This window comes from Silurus aristotelis (genome assembly GCF_946808225.1).
Source record: "Silurus aristotelis genome assembly, chromosome: 26".
In the NCBI taxonomy this organism is placed as follows: Eukaryota; Metazoa; Chordata; class Actinopteri; order Siluriformes; family Siluridae; genus Silurus; species Silurus aristotelis.
The window spans coordinates 3964918-3980140 of record NC_139599.1 but is presented as its reverse complement, the minus strand read 5'-3'; the positions used below and the strand labels follow the sequence as shown (position 1 = coordinate 3980140).

The 15223-nt window shown below is 38.6% G+C and overlaps 1 protein-coding gene across 5 annotated transcripts; it reads right to left on the bottom strand.

The window, feature by feature from the left end:
* Positions 1-708: 708 nt before the first annotated feature.
* Positions 709-12801, bottom strand: hnrpkl (heterogeneous nuclear ribonucleoprotein K, like). Of its 5 annotated transcripts, none has more exons than XM_083530670.1 (15): positions 12170-12327; positions 11694-11807; positions 10220-10317; positions 9982-10038; positions 9040-9083; positions 7905-7977; positions 7393-7506; positions 6194-6322; positions 5785-6095; positions 5537-5584; positions 5313-5352; positions 4842-4857; positions 4559-4591; positions 4403-4470; positions 3796-4281 (listed from the first exon to the last, which is right to left on the bottom strand). In XM_083530670.1, the coding sequence occupies exons 2-15, from the start codon at positions 11752-11754 to the stop codon at positions 3943-3945; spliced, it is 1431 nt and encodes a 476-aa protein (XP_083386796.1). In that variant the 5' UTR covers positions 11755-11807; positions 12170-12327; the 3' UTR covers positions 3796-3942. The 5 variants fall into 5 exon arrangements, with proteins under 5 accessions (XP_083386797.1, XP_083386798.1, XP_083386796.1 ...); XM_083530669.1 differs by lacking the exon at positions 12170-12327 and adding an exon at positions 12656-12801 and having other exon boundaries at positions 3798-4281; XM_083530673.1 differs by lacking the exon at positions 12170-12327 and adding an exon at positions 12656-12801 and having other exon boundaries at positions 3957-4281; positions 4842-4904.
* Between the last annotated feature and the right edge of the window lie 2422 nt (positions 12802-15223).

Below are 15223 nucleotides of genomic sequence, written 5' to 3'. Positions count from 1 at the left end.
ATTTTTTTTATCTATTACTGTATTTAATATATTTAAATATTTATTAATATATATTTTATATCATATATTATTTGTATTTCATATATTTTTTAATTGTTATTTTTAGTCCTTTATAAGAAAAGTTTTGGGCCGCTTTGGTTTAAAGGGGAAAAAATAAATAAAAATCAAGGTCATATTTAATGTTTAGAAGGTTGGAGAGTCCCCACAAGGGGGAGCTCTTAGGCAGTATCTTGCGTGCGTGCGTGTGTGTGTAAAAAAGCGGAAAACTAAAAATAAATAAAGAGCCTATAAAACACTCATGTATTTGGTCTCCCTGTGCTGTGCTGTGACTGGCTGCATTTCATTGTTGTACTAATGTAGAACACTGATTAAAAGTGAAATGGAAATCTGAATTTGGTTGTGACGAGTTTTGTTCTGCAAAAAAAAGGTAAAAGATATAAAGCAATACTATACTGCATTTCAAAGCGTTGAACTAATAATCTGTTATAAATGTTGTGATAATTTAACACCTGCAAGGCAGATTTTCAACATAAAAATATCTTACTCGTCAGTTCCTTTTTTTTTTTTTTTTTTCCACTTTCTGTACTACGAGTGGTAATAAAACATGAATCCACCTGAAGAAGAACAGGCTGGGAGAAAGAGCGATCATCTTCACTATTAACAGGCTTGAAGGTGTTTAATGAATCGGTGAAAAAAATACGAAGGCGATTTTCATAAAAAGTGGCACAGACTTTATTACTCAGACTCACAGCACATTCTACACAGACACCAGAAAACAGGGAATAGGGCCATGAACACCAGGAGAGCTTTACAGCTGAGTATTTTGAAGAAATCCAATTTAAAAATGTTTATTAAAAAAAAAAGCATAGAAATGGACGTACAAAACGAGCGTGAATGAGATTCAATGGATCCTGATATCGTTGAGATTACTGTCAAGTCCGTAGCCAATCAAAACAGGGGAAAAAAAAAAATTTCCTACATAATATCCCACCTCAACACACACACACACACACACACACACACACACACACACACACACACACACACACACACACACACACACACACACACACACACACACACACACACACACACACACACACACACACACACACACACACACACACACACGTTGCAGCTCATTAAATAAAGATGCTAAGATTTTAAAACTCAGCTGGACATTTACATTTTTCACATAATGGCAAAAGGGAAAAAAAATTAGTAAATCAAACTGAATGATCGGAGATTACATTCTGAATTTGGAGATTAACCGGGCATGCAGCTCTGCTCAGGGGGGAATCAATGCATCCACAGTACAGGGGAAGAAAAGGAAAAGAAACAAGAACCACTCTAATTCTAAAAACGCTGTTCGAGGCCTCGAAATCGTTTGCGTCGAGGTGTTAGGAGAGCGGTGGCGGGGGGTATGGGGGGGGACACATCTACTGAAGAGGCTGAGGAATGTAGACTCTGAAAAGAAGCTGAAGGAAAACAGGTAGAGCAGTATGGGTTTGCTTGCTGTCCTCTAGAAGAACCGACCGGAGTACTGCTTCACACTGGAAGAGAACCACACACACACACACACACACACAGTTCAGACACACAGCAACAACATTCTTATTGAACAGCAATTATTATTTACTTAATGTCCATTCGGGATGTTAGGTTGATGTAGGGTCTATAAAACAAAAAAAAAAACCACACAAATCTATAAAGAAGCAGAACAGATGATTTCCGGCTAAATTCTGAAAAATTTTGTTGAAGACGTTGCTGTGGCACAGAATATTTAACTGTTGGTTGATCAAACAGCACTGACAATTCTATAAACACGCTTATAAAAACAAAACGTTTCCATAGAAATGTATTCATTTATAAAGACGTGCATCTGTATGAAGATTCTACATGTTATGGAAGTAGTCTCCAGTTCCATATAAAAAGGGTTTCTGCAGGTTTTACAGCCAAATTTAAGACTTTGAGACCATTAACAATTAAATTTAAGACCTAATGCACGACATCAACACACAAATACGTTCTTAGCAACTGGTCTTAACCAAACCTTCCATTCATTTGTTTCAAGCTAAGTATCGTTGAACTTGAATTTCCCTATAGCTGGAAGTTTTTTACGTCTGTGGTACAATCGGAGAGAGATTTGTGCTAATTAAAGAAAGCTGATTGGCTGGTACTTGCTGGTCTCATTTGTAGTCATAAGACAGCAAATTAGTTTTGGAAAAGCGAAAGAAAGACCACCACCAAGAGAAGCATTTCACTGAGCATCAGAGGTAGCGTTATATAGACGTCAGAAAATTAAGAGCTGTTTAAAATTAGGATGTAGAAAAGCGAATTTAAGAGTTTGTTAGACTTTAAGACCGTGTGGAAATCTTGTATAAAGCTGTAATTCCAGTTTGTGAAAGGAGATTCGATATAATTTGGAAGGAGTCTCCGGTGTCGGGCATATAAAAGTGCTAACAAATGATCTATAACGTTTACACCACGTTAGCGTCCGGGACGCTACATACATGGCAGACACGAGGTCAACAAATCTGAATTACTCCATAAAACATTTTTTTACATGAGACACAAAACCTAGAACACATTCAGGTGATACATTATAAGAAATCCCTGGGAATCATGAACAAATGCAGTTCCGAGCAGAAGAACCAGGATGTGTTTAAAAGTCTAAGAAACCTGAAGGAGATTCGATGTTTAGGAAGGAGTTGGAATCAGCATATAAAGCTGACAAACTGCATGAAAAATGTGACATTTTATGAGGTAAAGTGTTTTATTACAAAAACACAAATTTAAATCCAACAACAAGCAACATGCAGTTATTAGAGAATAATCATCTTGGTGTTTAACTCCATCATCCCCCTCAGTCTCATATGATCCCCCCCAGAACGGCATCATTCCAAGCAGATTAACAGAGCGGAGCTTGTTATACAGTCATGCTGTGATTGTGGTATTAAGATTTCTGGAGGCATGTAACACAAGCACATACACAGACGTGTTCGGAGTAGTTGAGAATGAAACAGACATGTGAAAGTTAGGTCTGGGTTAATGAAACATGACAGAGGGGAAGGAGGGCAGATGAGCCTGAGCCTGTGCTGTAGGGCAGACCGTGATTTGTTGTCACTTCATCTAACTAACAACAACAAAATCACAAGTCTTCCACACAGAAGCAGGCCAGCTTTCCCGCACGCTCCTGGGCTCAGAGTAGCTCGGGTTTCTGTTTCAAATAACCCGGAAACCACAAACCCCCCTCGGAGGAAAGATCAGAGAAGAGCATAGCATTTGCAGCCAGGTGTCAAAGTACAAGCAGGTTAGGACACAAATTAGTAGCAGTTAACCACACGTTTTATGATTACAAAAAAGCGGTATATTCGATGCAACCGATTTATTTCTTATATTTGGATTAGAATGTGAATGTTTTTAGACGTTTTAGGGCGAATGAACAACTTTTGGGGAAACTATTGAAAATAAAGTGCGGATATGGAGAGGTTTTTTTTTTTTTAGATAAAAAAGCCTTTTTCAAATGTATCCTGATTAGTGTACTTTGTTTTACAAAAAATATTTCTGCAAATTCTTCAGTGTTCTTTTTTTTTTTTTCTCCATTCTAATCCAGACCTGGAAATTACTCAAACCAATTTCCATTTATTTCCATACTTTTCCAAAAAATGCATAGGAACCCTGAAATGTCTTACAGGATGAACTACTGCTTCATATTTATTATAACAGTTATGTTTTTTAAGTGCTCTGTGTTCTACATCCATCTTTCAGTTTGCATTTATTGAAAAAATGTCTACCTACATTTGACCGTTATAAAGCTGCCAGAGGTTTTGCCACTTTAAAACTGATACAATTCTGATATTGCATTTGTATACTTGATTACATCATGCAGGATGTTATATATAGTATTATGAAGCATTGTTCATAAATTTAAGGATCGGGTTAATTCAAATAAGTAGAAACAGAAAACATGAAATTAGATAGCATTAGAAGTATGAGGTTACTTTGGTTGTGATTACAAGAAGTCAAGAAGTTTAAGAGTGTGTGTGTGTGTGTGTGTGTGTGTAAAAAGCCTACTCTCAGGCCCCGAGCCAGCCGATTGTGAACTTGCCTATTCTGCAGAAGATACTGGGCGTTCTGAATCTGGTCCTGAGTTCCTGTGATGGTGATGATACGATCCTCCGAACCCTCCAGAGGCTCATCGATTTTAATGGATGCTCCAGACTCGTGACGGATCTGTTTAATACGCTGCCCACCTTTTCCGATGATGGAACCAGCCAGCTAAGACAGGAAAAGGGTTTTCAGGCCATCTGCATGCGGGTAAAGCTGCACAGGTGCGTGTGTGTGTGTGTGTGTGTGTGTGTGTGTGTACAAGTAAAAAACAGGACTAAAGCACACTCACATCTTTGGGAATGGTGACTTGTGTTGTGATGACGGGACCGCCGATGTCACCGTAGGAACTTCGTCCGCCTGCAGATATACAGTTTAACCAGTCATTAATTAATGCCTACGTTCTAATTAGGCTCAGTCTGCACATAAAAATAGGGTGGACACTTACCGGATTGGAAGGGTTCCCAAGAAGGGTTATTGTCTTCAGATATCAGACAAGGGAAAGAAGAGAGATCAAATTGATTATCAAGATATTAGAGGTATAAGAGAGAGAGATGTAAGTAACAGAAAGCGAGGTAACACTACAGCTACTGAGAGCAGCGTTCTGACATGTCTGATTAGGGGTAACCTTGTGAGTGTGTGTGTGTGTGGGAGAAATAGTGATAGAGCAAGAGAGAGAGAGAGAGAGAGAGAGCACGATTGTGCTTATGGGAGTAAAGATGAACACTCACCATATCCACCTCCACCCTATTTATATCAGAAAGAGACAGAGAGAGGGTGGGGGTTAGCCCAGTCTATATGCATCAAAAATACATATGTGCACATACAAATAAAAATAAATAAATAAATAAAAACAAATTAAAGCGCCTGACAAAGCTCTGCACTGGAAAGCTTTGCCCTGAGTTCACTGGCGAGTGTTATGGCTTTCACCTACATATCTATCTGCTCCTTGGTTACCAAGGCAACAAGTGATTCAAAAAATCTATTGCCTAGCAACAGCAGGCCAAAGCAGTTCACAGCATATGCATCCATTACCCTGTCATATCACAGAGACAGAACAAGTAGTTCCACTCAGGTTTTCTCAAACCTAGTTCCAAAATCTGCCCTTCCTCTACAGACCCAGACACACCCCCATCCCAAGACCCCCTACCAACCTCTAGAACTACACACCTTTCATCAACATGCATCACACAATATCTTACCATGCTTTCGTAGCGGTCTCCGGGTCTTCCTCTCCTGTCACTTAGAGCAGAAGGTAAATAATTAGACGTCTGACACAGAGTATTTTAGTACTGGATACAGCTGTTGATGTTTCAGAAATTGTTTATTAAAAAGTTTTATTTGACCTTTTAGAAATTTTTCGTAAGCCCAGTTATAAAGCAGTTCACAAAAAAAAAAAAAATCTAACGTGTATAAAATAACGTACCTCGGTCTGTCGTCTATATTGCTGTGATGATGAGAAAACCGGTCGCCTCTGCAAAACAATAAAACGGTTAAAGCAGGGCAAGACCAAATAAACTCAAGCAGTTACTTAAAATACGGGCAAATCTAAACTGAGGATAAATTAGCGCCCCCTCGATGTGGAATAAACATGACAGAACCTCAAGCTCAGGAGTAAACAAGCTCTAAATAAAGATTTGATTACACTTAAAAGAATAAGGTTAATTTATTTACCCTCCTCTGGGAGGAGGTGGAGGAGGGAGGGGCAGATTTCGAGCCCGGCTCCCTCCTCGACCCCCCCTCCCCAACGGAGGTGGAGGCGGTCCACGGCGAGGACTCATATCATCATAGTCGTGCCTAGAGGGGAGCATAGGGCGCCCGCCACGGCTGGGGGGCATCCGATCGAAAGCGCCACGCCCGCGCATAGGAAAACCACCCATGGGCCGTCGTCCTCTCTCTTCGAACATCATGGTGAAGCCGCCATAGTCGTAAGTCTCATCGTAGAAATTCGGGTCGTAGGGCTGAGCGCGGCCTTTGATAGGAGCCTGAGCGGGATGGAAGTGAGAGTGTGAAGGCCTGATTTCCAACTCGCCTCTTGCATCAAATTACAAAAAATCTAATCAGCAGGAACATGTAACTCTACCTCTGACGTCAGTTCTAGGATGACCTTAATGCACTCCACCACTCGCTGAGGTTTTCCTCCCACTAAAACCACACGGTCTGTCGAATGCGGGCAGCATTCTTGGAAGAGTTTAATGGTCGTCTGGGTATTCTGAGACACATGATAGCAGAGAGCAAAAAATAATTTGGAGTTAATATTAAATTAAGCCAGAGCTACTTGTATTGATTTCCAAGGTTTGTCCTATTGTGTGAGAAACCCAAATGAATGCAAGAGTTATATTCTGCTATACTTTTACAGTTCAATGTGTTCCCCCCGGAGATGTGCAGAAAACTTAATCTATGCTACAAGGTATTTCCAACAAGGTAACAACCTTTTTTTTTTTTTTTTTTTTTTAAATATAGACAATTACATTTCGCAAAATCATTCTGCACGTGTCTCACGTTCACAAAAAAAGCTCCCAGTCAAATAAAGTGCATCATGAGCTCCAGCTTAAAAAAAAAAACCTCAAGTCCTCCTATCAGGCATTTTTTGGTAAGATGTAATTCTGCCTCATGCAGGAAATTTCTGACTATTGCTAAATAAAAGAAAATCCATCATACTCAGCCTTTCTAAGTCTGCAGGTGTTGGGTAATGAGTTATTTGATTTTTTTTTTTTTGTTGGCTTGAATCAGAAATATAAGAATTTCACTGTAGCAATGGACGAGTGGTCCGAGCGGCGATTTGTGAAAGGGGTGGTAAAGCCGGAGGAAATGAGGGGTCGCGATCATACGCATGTAGGTGATTTAACTAATCAGTGTGCTCTGGTGCAGTGAGCAAGGACGAAAATAAAAAAAGGGGAAGAATAGAGTCAAGCGAGAGAGAGATAAATGGCAAGCCAAGTGTGTGCATGTGTTTATATGCACTGCTAAATCAAAGTGTACTAAATGAAAGCGTGGTCCAGAGTTTTTAGCGGGTGGTGCGTCGGTAATAATGTTCCGTGGGAAACACAGTGCTCCGTGTGTAGTTAAATGGACTAAACAAATTTTTATAATCGAATTACTCGATTAATCATTTCAGCAATACTTTATTCACATTGGATGTTTTAAAGATTCATTTTGGTCACAAACAATTACATTTTTAAAGTTAATTGTTTTTTAAAGTTAAAAAACATGGACCTAATACAAGACAAATGAATAAATAACCGTACAAACAAATCTTTTAATAAACCCTACACACCTTACCTCTCTGAGCTCCTTAATTTTGGCCCCTTTGACACCAATTATGCCTCCTGCTAAACTTTGATGAATCAGAAGGCGCAGCTCGCAATCAAAGTCTATACCATTGTAGTGCTGGTACTGCCAAACAGAAGACCAGAAAAAAAACAACTTAAAAATTAACCAGCATGCATAAGTGCCTTCAGGTGTTTTCAGACATTTCAGTTTGAAGTGTGGACGTGGAGCGTTTATAGACGGAAAAACGCAGTTTTCAAATGTATCCGGATTAGTGTAGACACAGCCTTTGTTTTATAAAAAATATATATATATTTACTTTTTAATAATATTATATTTTAGAAAACCGAGTAGTGCAATAAAATAAAATTAGAATTTCCATAAAAATCGCAAATCAAATTCAATAATTTTTCAAAATGCGTAGGAACCCTGACATCTCTTTTTACCTAACGTCTGTAATACATGCATTAACGACAAACGTAAATCAAATCTCTTCCTGTAGACCTTTCAAGCTCAGACCTTACCTCCTCCAGAGTAGGGATGATCTTCAGAAGAATCTCTCCAATTGTCTCGATATCTGCACTCACACTCAAGATGCTGCGCCCACCAAACAAAAGCACAAAGACAAGAGCAAAAAAACAAAACAAAAAAACAAAGAAACAAAACAAAAGACACTGAAATGTACATTCAAAAGCATAATTGTAATAAAAAGCAGTTTTGAGTTTTAAGAATAAACAAAAAAAAAAAAAAAAAAAAAAAAAACCCTGAACACATGTGTGGTTCTCCGAGAATGGACTGAAGTACGAGTCACTGACATGCATCTGTGCCTTGCACATTCAACAAACAACAATCCCGAGGAAGTACGCAACAAACCATGGGAGAAAGCTACGTGTTTTATACACACCACCATTGAGAGGATATTGAGAGAAGCGTAGAGGGGAAGAAAAACTAAATTTCAACTTGGTTGTGATACACCAGGAACGATAATCAATAGTTAGATATTGACAATATGTAGGGGGGAAAAAAAGATCAGCCAAAAATGAAATGCAAAAGCAAAAATGAAATGGTAGAGACCACAAGGTGATGGAAGAGGCCTGTTTTTTGGCCTAAGAAAAAAAATAAATAAATAAAAGAACAGAAAAAGGAAACCAGGTAGGAAATGCAGTAGAGGACAAATGACTTGAAGACAAGACAACAGTGATGAAGACAGAGAGGGGAAGTGAGACAGCAGCAGTCAGACAGTGTCTCTGAAAAAAGTGAAATGGTGGGCAACAAAGTTTTTTTTTTTTTTTTAACCAATAAAGTCAATACCAGAGCAAGAAACCGCAACAGCAGCGACAACACCAAATATAAATATCTAAACACTTCAAGCAGTGTTCCTTACATTCAAACTAGGAATATTCTCCTTTTTTGGTCGTAATACCAACTTCATTAACATCTCAAAGAAAAAAGGTCGTAAAAAAAAAAAAAAAATACTGAAGGGGGTGTTTGGGGGGTAGGGGAGAAGACATTAAAAAAAAAACAAATGGTACAATACATGTTTCTTAAAAAGGGGCGATACTATGTGTATAAAAAAATGTTAATATGAAACAGAAGGTTATCAAAGACATGTGTTCTCTGTTCTAATCAGGCAGTGAGGCAATAACTGGTGGGACATACCGCTCTGGGCCACTGCTGTCTGGGACTGATACACTGGCATTGTACTGCAATGGTCGTGGAGGTTGGCATTGGGCAGGGGCATTCAATCAATCACATGTTGTCAAGTAAGGTGCCCGTTTAGGGAGGGGCACGATTATGGGGCCAACCGGGGTGTCAGGTGGGCGGGCGTTCAGGGGCGGAGGTTGGGCCAACGTCAAGGTGGGCAACGCAGGAGGGACATGTCGATCCAGAACATGGGCAACAGAGGAAGGTGGCCAAAAACAAAACAAAACAAAAGTAAAGGAGAGGGAAGAGGGGGAGAAGGAATACATTTTAATTGAATACAAAGCTATATTCACTATATTGTTTAAAAAAAATCTTTTTTAACTGACTTGGCAACAAGTGCACAAGAAACAGCTCTGGACAGATTTGAAGACAGTTTAGATAGAAAACTAATACAGGAGTTAATTAAGACTATGGGTCAGCTCAAGAGTCTAGACATCTGTTTTTAGGGCTTTGGCAGGAAATGGATAGCCCGCCATGACATCCCTATCAGGGTGAGCTCTGAAGGACTTAAGATTGAGCACTTTATTAATGAAATGGCAAAACCCTGCAATCAGAGAGCATGAGAGTCTGTCCAAATGAGCTAACCTATAGGTAGAGCACATCACTGTGCCATCTACTGAGAGCAAGATTTCCCCGTTTTGGCTCAAGTAGCATGCAAAGTGATTAGCACCCTCACACATCGGGCTACCTTATTAGGATTGAGCTATGAGATTTGAACAGAATCAATTGGTGCTTTCGTTTGAGATCAAATCCAGATGATTAGTAAAAATAAAAATAAAAATGTTGAGCAACAAAAGAAATTGAAAATCATGATCGCTGATGATCTGAAAGGCAACTCCCACCCAGCTTTTTACAGAAACGTAATCAACTGCCCTTTCTGAAGCTGAAAACACTCACGTCTGTCCGGAGCGCTTTAATGTTCTTGCCACCTTTTCCGATCACTGCACCAGCATTCTGGGAGCGGGGGACAAAAAAAAAAGATGAAAACATTTATAATAAATACCATCAAAATGTGTTTATAGTCGCACTGATTTTAAACAGCAAGACCTCTTATTATTTTTATGCTTTTACTGACAAAAAAAAAAAAAAAACCCTAACCATACCCAAATGAATTGTACATCCCAGTAAGACTCACTTTGCTCTGTAGCAGCACTCTCAGCTCCACCATCTCATCTGTGTTACGAGATCGTTTGAAGGCTTGTTCCTCATCCATGTCCTCAGCAGGGCGTTTACCTGTTATCAGTGAAACGTCAACGGTATGATGCAGAACCGAAGCTGTTAAGTCCAAAACCTGTTCAAGTTTATAAAACACTTACACTCACGTCATATTAAACAGGAAAAAAAGGATTTACTCAGAAATGAATCGTGTACCAAGTCTGTGCAGGCGTATAGAACAGGTTGTTGCCATTATTTTAATGTGTAGTGGAAAAGTGTTGGTGGTTGTACACCTACACGGAAATCATTTCATCATTTATAATCTAAGAACGAACGAGGGCAGTTGACGAAAGATAATTAAAACCTGATCTCACGTCATCTTAGGAAGAAGTAAATAAATAAATATATATTTTTTTTTTATGTTTACCATATCTCTGTACAAATCAACAGATCATTCATGATGATCACACTAGGAGTTAAGCGACATTAATACAGAAAAAGGTTTGTGGATCCCTGACCATTACATTAGTTTGTAATTGTTTAAAGGCCCATTCACCATTTAGTCTTGTGTTACTGAGGCTACATGTACACTAATCCAGATGTATCTAAAAACTGCTTTTTTTGTGTGTGTGTGTTAACTGGATCTGCTGTCTCGGTGTGAATGTAAGGCCCAAAATAAATAAATAAATAAATAAAAAATAATAAAATAAGAGAGGAAAATGTGTTTTCGAACTAAAACATTATTATGGACATGACCTGGGAAGGTGTTTGTTTATTTTTTGTTATTAGATTCAAGAGCATGACTGAGGAATTTGTGATCAGTAGGTGGTTGGAGTTGCACTTCTTCAACTCGAAACTTTGGAAAAGCAAATGTTTTCATAAAGCTTGCTTTGTGCACAGGGACATTAATAGGTATGTTTGGGGAAATATACAAGTACAAGGGTCAAATGTTTACAAATCTTTGACTATGTAGTGTAACTATATGTCAAATAAGCCCACGTCCATTAAACCGCCTGGTCCTTACAACTACCCTGTATTATAATTTACTTTTGTATGATTAGTAAAAATAGCTCATACTTGGGCTCGGCTGAGGCGTATAGTGCAGCAGGTGGTGACATTTGGGGAGGTGGTTGCTTAGTTTTTAGATGAAAACTGTGGACGTAGCCTCAGAGGTTAAGGCATTGGACTTAATCAAAAACTGGAACTGAAGATCAGTTCAAACCCCACCACCACTATGGGGCCCTTGAGCAAGGCCCTTAACTCTCAACTGCTCAGTGGTAAGTCTGGAAAAAAAGCACCTGCCAAATGCCATAAATGTACATTTGAAAAAATCTGCCCATGCTATATAAAACAAAGTGCATTAACCTTTGAATATGACAGTCCTGTAAGTACAAGAACTCCAACTCCTCCAAAGTCCACTCTGACATCACCTCTACTACAGCACTACATCTTACCGTTAGTGTCAGTGTTACTGAATGTGGTCTCTTCGTCCTGCTGTTCAATTTCTGTCTCCATTGTCTTCTTTCCAGGAGAAAACAGGAAAGGGCTCTCCTCTCCACGGGAAAACGCTGCAAGACAAACAAGGCAAAAGGATCAGCACAGAGTTCGAGGGCATCAGAGTAACTTCTGCCCCCTGTCAATGTGTTACATGTGTATTATGTTGCTGAAGACAGGACAATGAGCAGGATACTAAGATCTGATGGAGGATGCACAGATGTCAGTGTAGGATCAGATCTGATGTTTGTTAGGATGTGTGTATACTGCAGACCATTTAAAATAAAAAGGAAAACAAACAAGGACTTGTCTGTATACATTCAGAGACAAATCACTTATACATTAAACCTATATCTAACACTATATAGATGTATATAATCTAATCATTAAGGCCTAATATTATTACATCAAGCTAGTTTCTAATAAAATAATATACATGAGCATATCAAATCAAAATCGCCGTCTATGCAAAACAGATTTCCGGAGAAGACGACATTCTCTCGTAGCTCGTCGCGGAGCCTGAATCGTAAAATGGCTTGCGGAAAAGCCTGCTGGCCCTCCCTCGCGTTAGCATGTTAGCATGCTAGCGCTGTGTGCAGCGTCATTACAGCGCATGCCAATAATTTCTCCTGTTAGCGCCATTAATGAGAACCAGGTGCCCGGTTGCCCTGACAACCGAACGTCACGTCAGTCATTAGCTAACGCATGCTAGCAAAAAAAAAAAAAAAAAACCCCCACACACTCCATTTTAACATGCTAACACGCTAGCTACATGCTATACCTTTCCTACCGCTAGCTAAAGACTGTCGACGGACAACTCCTTCCTTTCCCTCACACTACGCTTGCCATTAGCTTCGCTAGCTTCATTTCATTCTCGTGTATGTAAAAAATATATCTTTATTCCTAATTATTCGGCACAGACCTGCTCACGGCGCCTCTCGTCACTCCGATATATGTTTATATATTTTTTCGGCTAAGAAAACGAGCTAGCACCCGCTCCGTCCTGATTTCATTGCATATTTTACACGGGCGTCTGTCGTCAGCTGTGATTGGTCAAAATGGACGCTCGTGTTAATCTATTCTCCATTCTGATTGGACAAATCAACTGTCAATTAAACGTTCAAGGCCTTTAGCAAAGCCGAACTATTCGCTAAGGCAAATGTCCCTCTTAATAAATCTCCCCGCCTACTTGATTTTAGATAGATAGATAGATAGATAGATAGATAGATAGATAGATAGATAGATAGATAGATAGATAGATAGATAGATAGATAGATAGATAGATAGATAGATAGATGGATGGATGGATGGATGGATGGATGGATGGATGGATGGATGGATGGATGGATGGATGGATGGATGGATGGATGGATGGATGGAAGAAAGACTGACTAACAGCCCTGGTCCCTTCCCTGGTGGATACACAATAAAGCCAGGTCCTGTAACACACACATGTTTGAATGTTTGCATATATGTGATTTTTAATCAGAACTTATTGTTGTTGTTTTTTTTGTAATATGTCCCAAAGTTCTCATCAATTTATGTCAGCTTTAATAAAACACAGTGCACAGTGGCACTTTCTGTAATACACATAATGTCAGCATACAGGTTGGTCTGAAATTTTAGGGCAATTTAAGCCTGCATTCAGGTGTCTTGTAGCCATGGTGTATTTTAGGGTACAAACCTGAAATTAAACCCTGGAAAAAAAAAAAACCCTGGGAATTAACCCTGGAAATGAAGCAGAATGACATGATTTTTTGTATTGAATAGCCAGCTTTTTTATAATTCTGCATTTATTTGTGTTCCAGATATGACATTGCTGATCATTTTGCAGATATTACGATGATAATAATGGACTTTCACATATACATTTACGCCATTTAGCAGACGCCCTTTTCAGAGCCCTTATCCAGTACTCACAATTGCTGTCAGCTTTTTAGACAATAATGGCTGTATGTTATTTTCAGAGGACAGTAAACTTGTGCTGCTGTACAAACTGCACATTGACTACTCTAAAATATATCCAAGTTTTATTTCTATGGTCTTGTCCCTTGACAAGCTATAATAAAACGGTTTCTGGAGAATTTTATTTAATTTAATTTCTGATCAAAGGAAAGTAATGATATAAAAAGACTAAAAATAAAGATTCGATCTGATCTAAATATTGTATTACACGGTTTTTTTTTTCTTCTCATGGTGTCTGCGGTCATCCTGTACCTTAAACCAGAACAAGCAGCTTTTTGAGCATCTAACTGTTTAATCCAAACACACCTATTAACTGATAGTTAGTTTATAGACAGTTCTGAGCGTTCATGTGAACCATCACAGCAAGCATTTCTAAATTATTTATAGACAACTCAATATGTAATATAATAAAAGACAGACAGTTGCCTACTGTTACATATTAAGATGGATGGTGCTGTTTATTAGCCACACTGAGCTGCTGTACTGAGCAGATCCACCCAAGTGCCCATATACAGTCAATTCATAAATGTTGTTGTTTACCCTTAGGCTCTAGAAAAAGGACATCTGGTTTCTTACAATCTGCAGTTCATCAGATACACAACAAAAGCCATCAGCACCTCTCAATTATAAATAAAGACTTCTGACAAGGATGGCCAGGGATTGGAGGTTTATATCTACTCAAACATAAGTGATAAGAAGAACTGATTTGTATTTCTTGTTGGCTTGTGTAGCACAAACATGTAGCTTGCTAATGTTGTTATTGCTGCATTCATACAGGAATAAAACACTTCAGGACAAGCTGTCCTAAGAAAAGTCAGGGTTGTAGCAGAAACACTAACCTTAAACACTGAAGCTCAACCTGCTCCCTACTCTCACCACAAATCACAATATCATCCGCAAACATCATAGTCCACAAAGACTCCTGTCTGACCTCGTCCCTCAACCTGTCCATCAACACTGCAAACAGGAAAGGGTTCAGAGCCGATCCTTGATGCAGTCTAACCTCCACCTTGAACCAGTCTTTTGTTCCCACTTTTTGTTCTCTAAATCCACAAACACACAATGAAACATCTTCTGACCTTCTCTATACTTCTCCATCAACATTCTCAAAGCATTGCTGCTGAGTAACTTAACATTTTTATTCTACAGACTGACTAAAGCAAGGCTGAACTACACCACGCTTCTTTGCCCTCTTGTGGTAAAAACCTGTTAAAACACATTAATTTATGTTAGTGTTTCAGTGTTTTTTCTTAGAAAAGGAAATGTTTTTTGCATACAAAACTGACATCAGTCTATAGAGAAGATATGGAGAAGCTGTACACTATTTTTTATCTTATTTAGGATCTATTTGATAATATATTTAAATGAGTTAAGATTTCAATTTAAATACTTTACACCAAGGTAGGGAAGATTTAGATACATTATTATAAAGACAACAGAAGTTTAATTAAGTGAAATTATTATTATTATTATCATTATTATTATTATTATTATTATTATTATTATTATTATTATTATTATTATT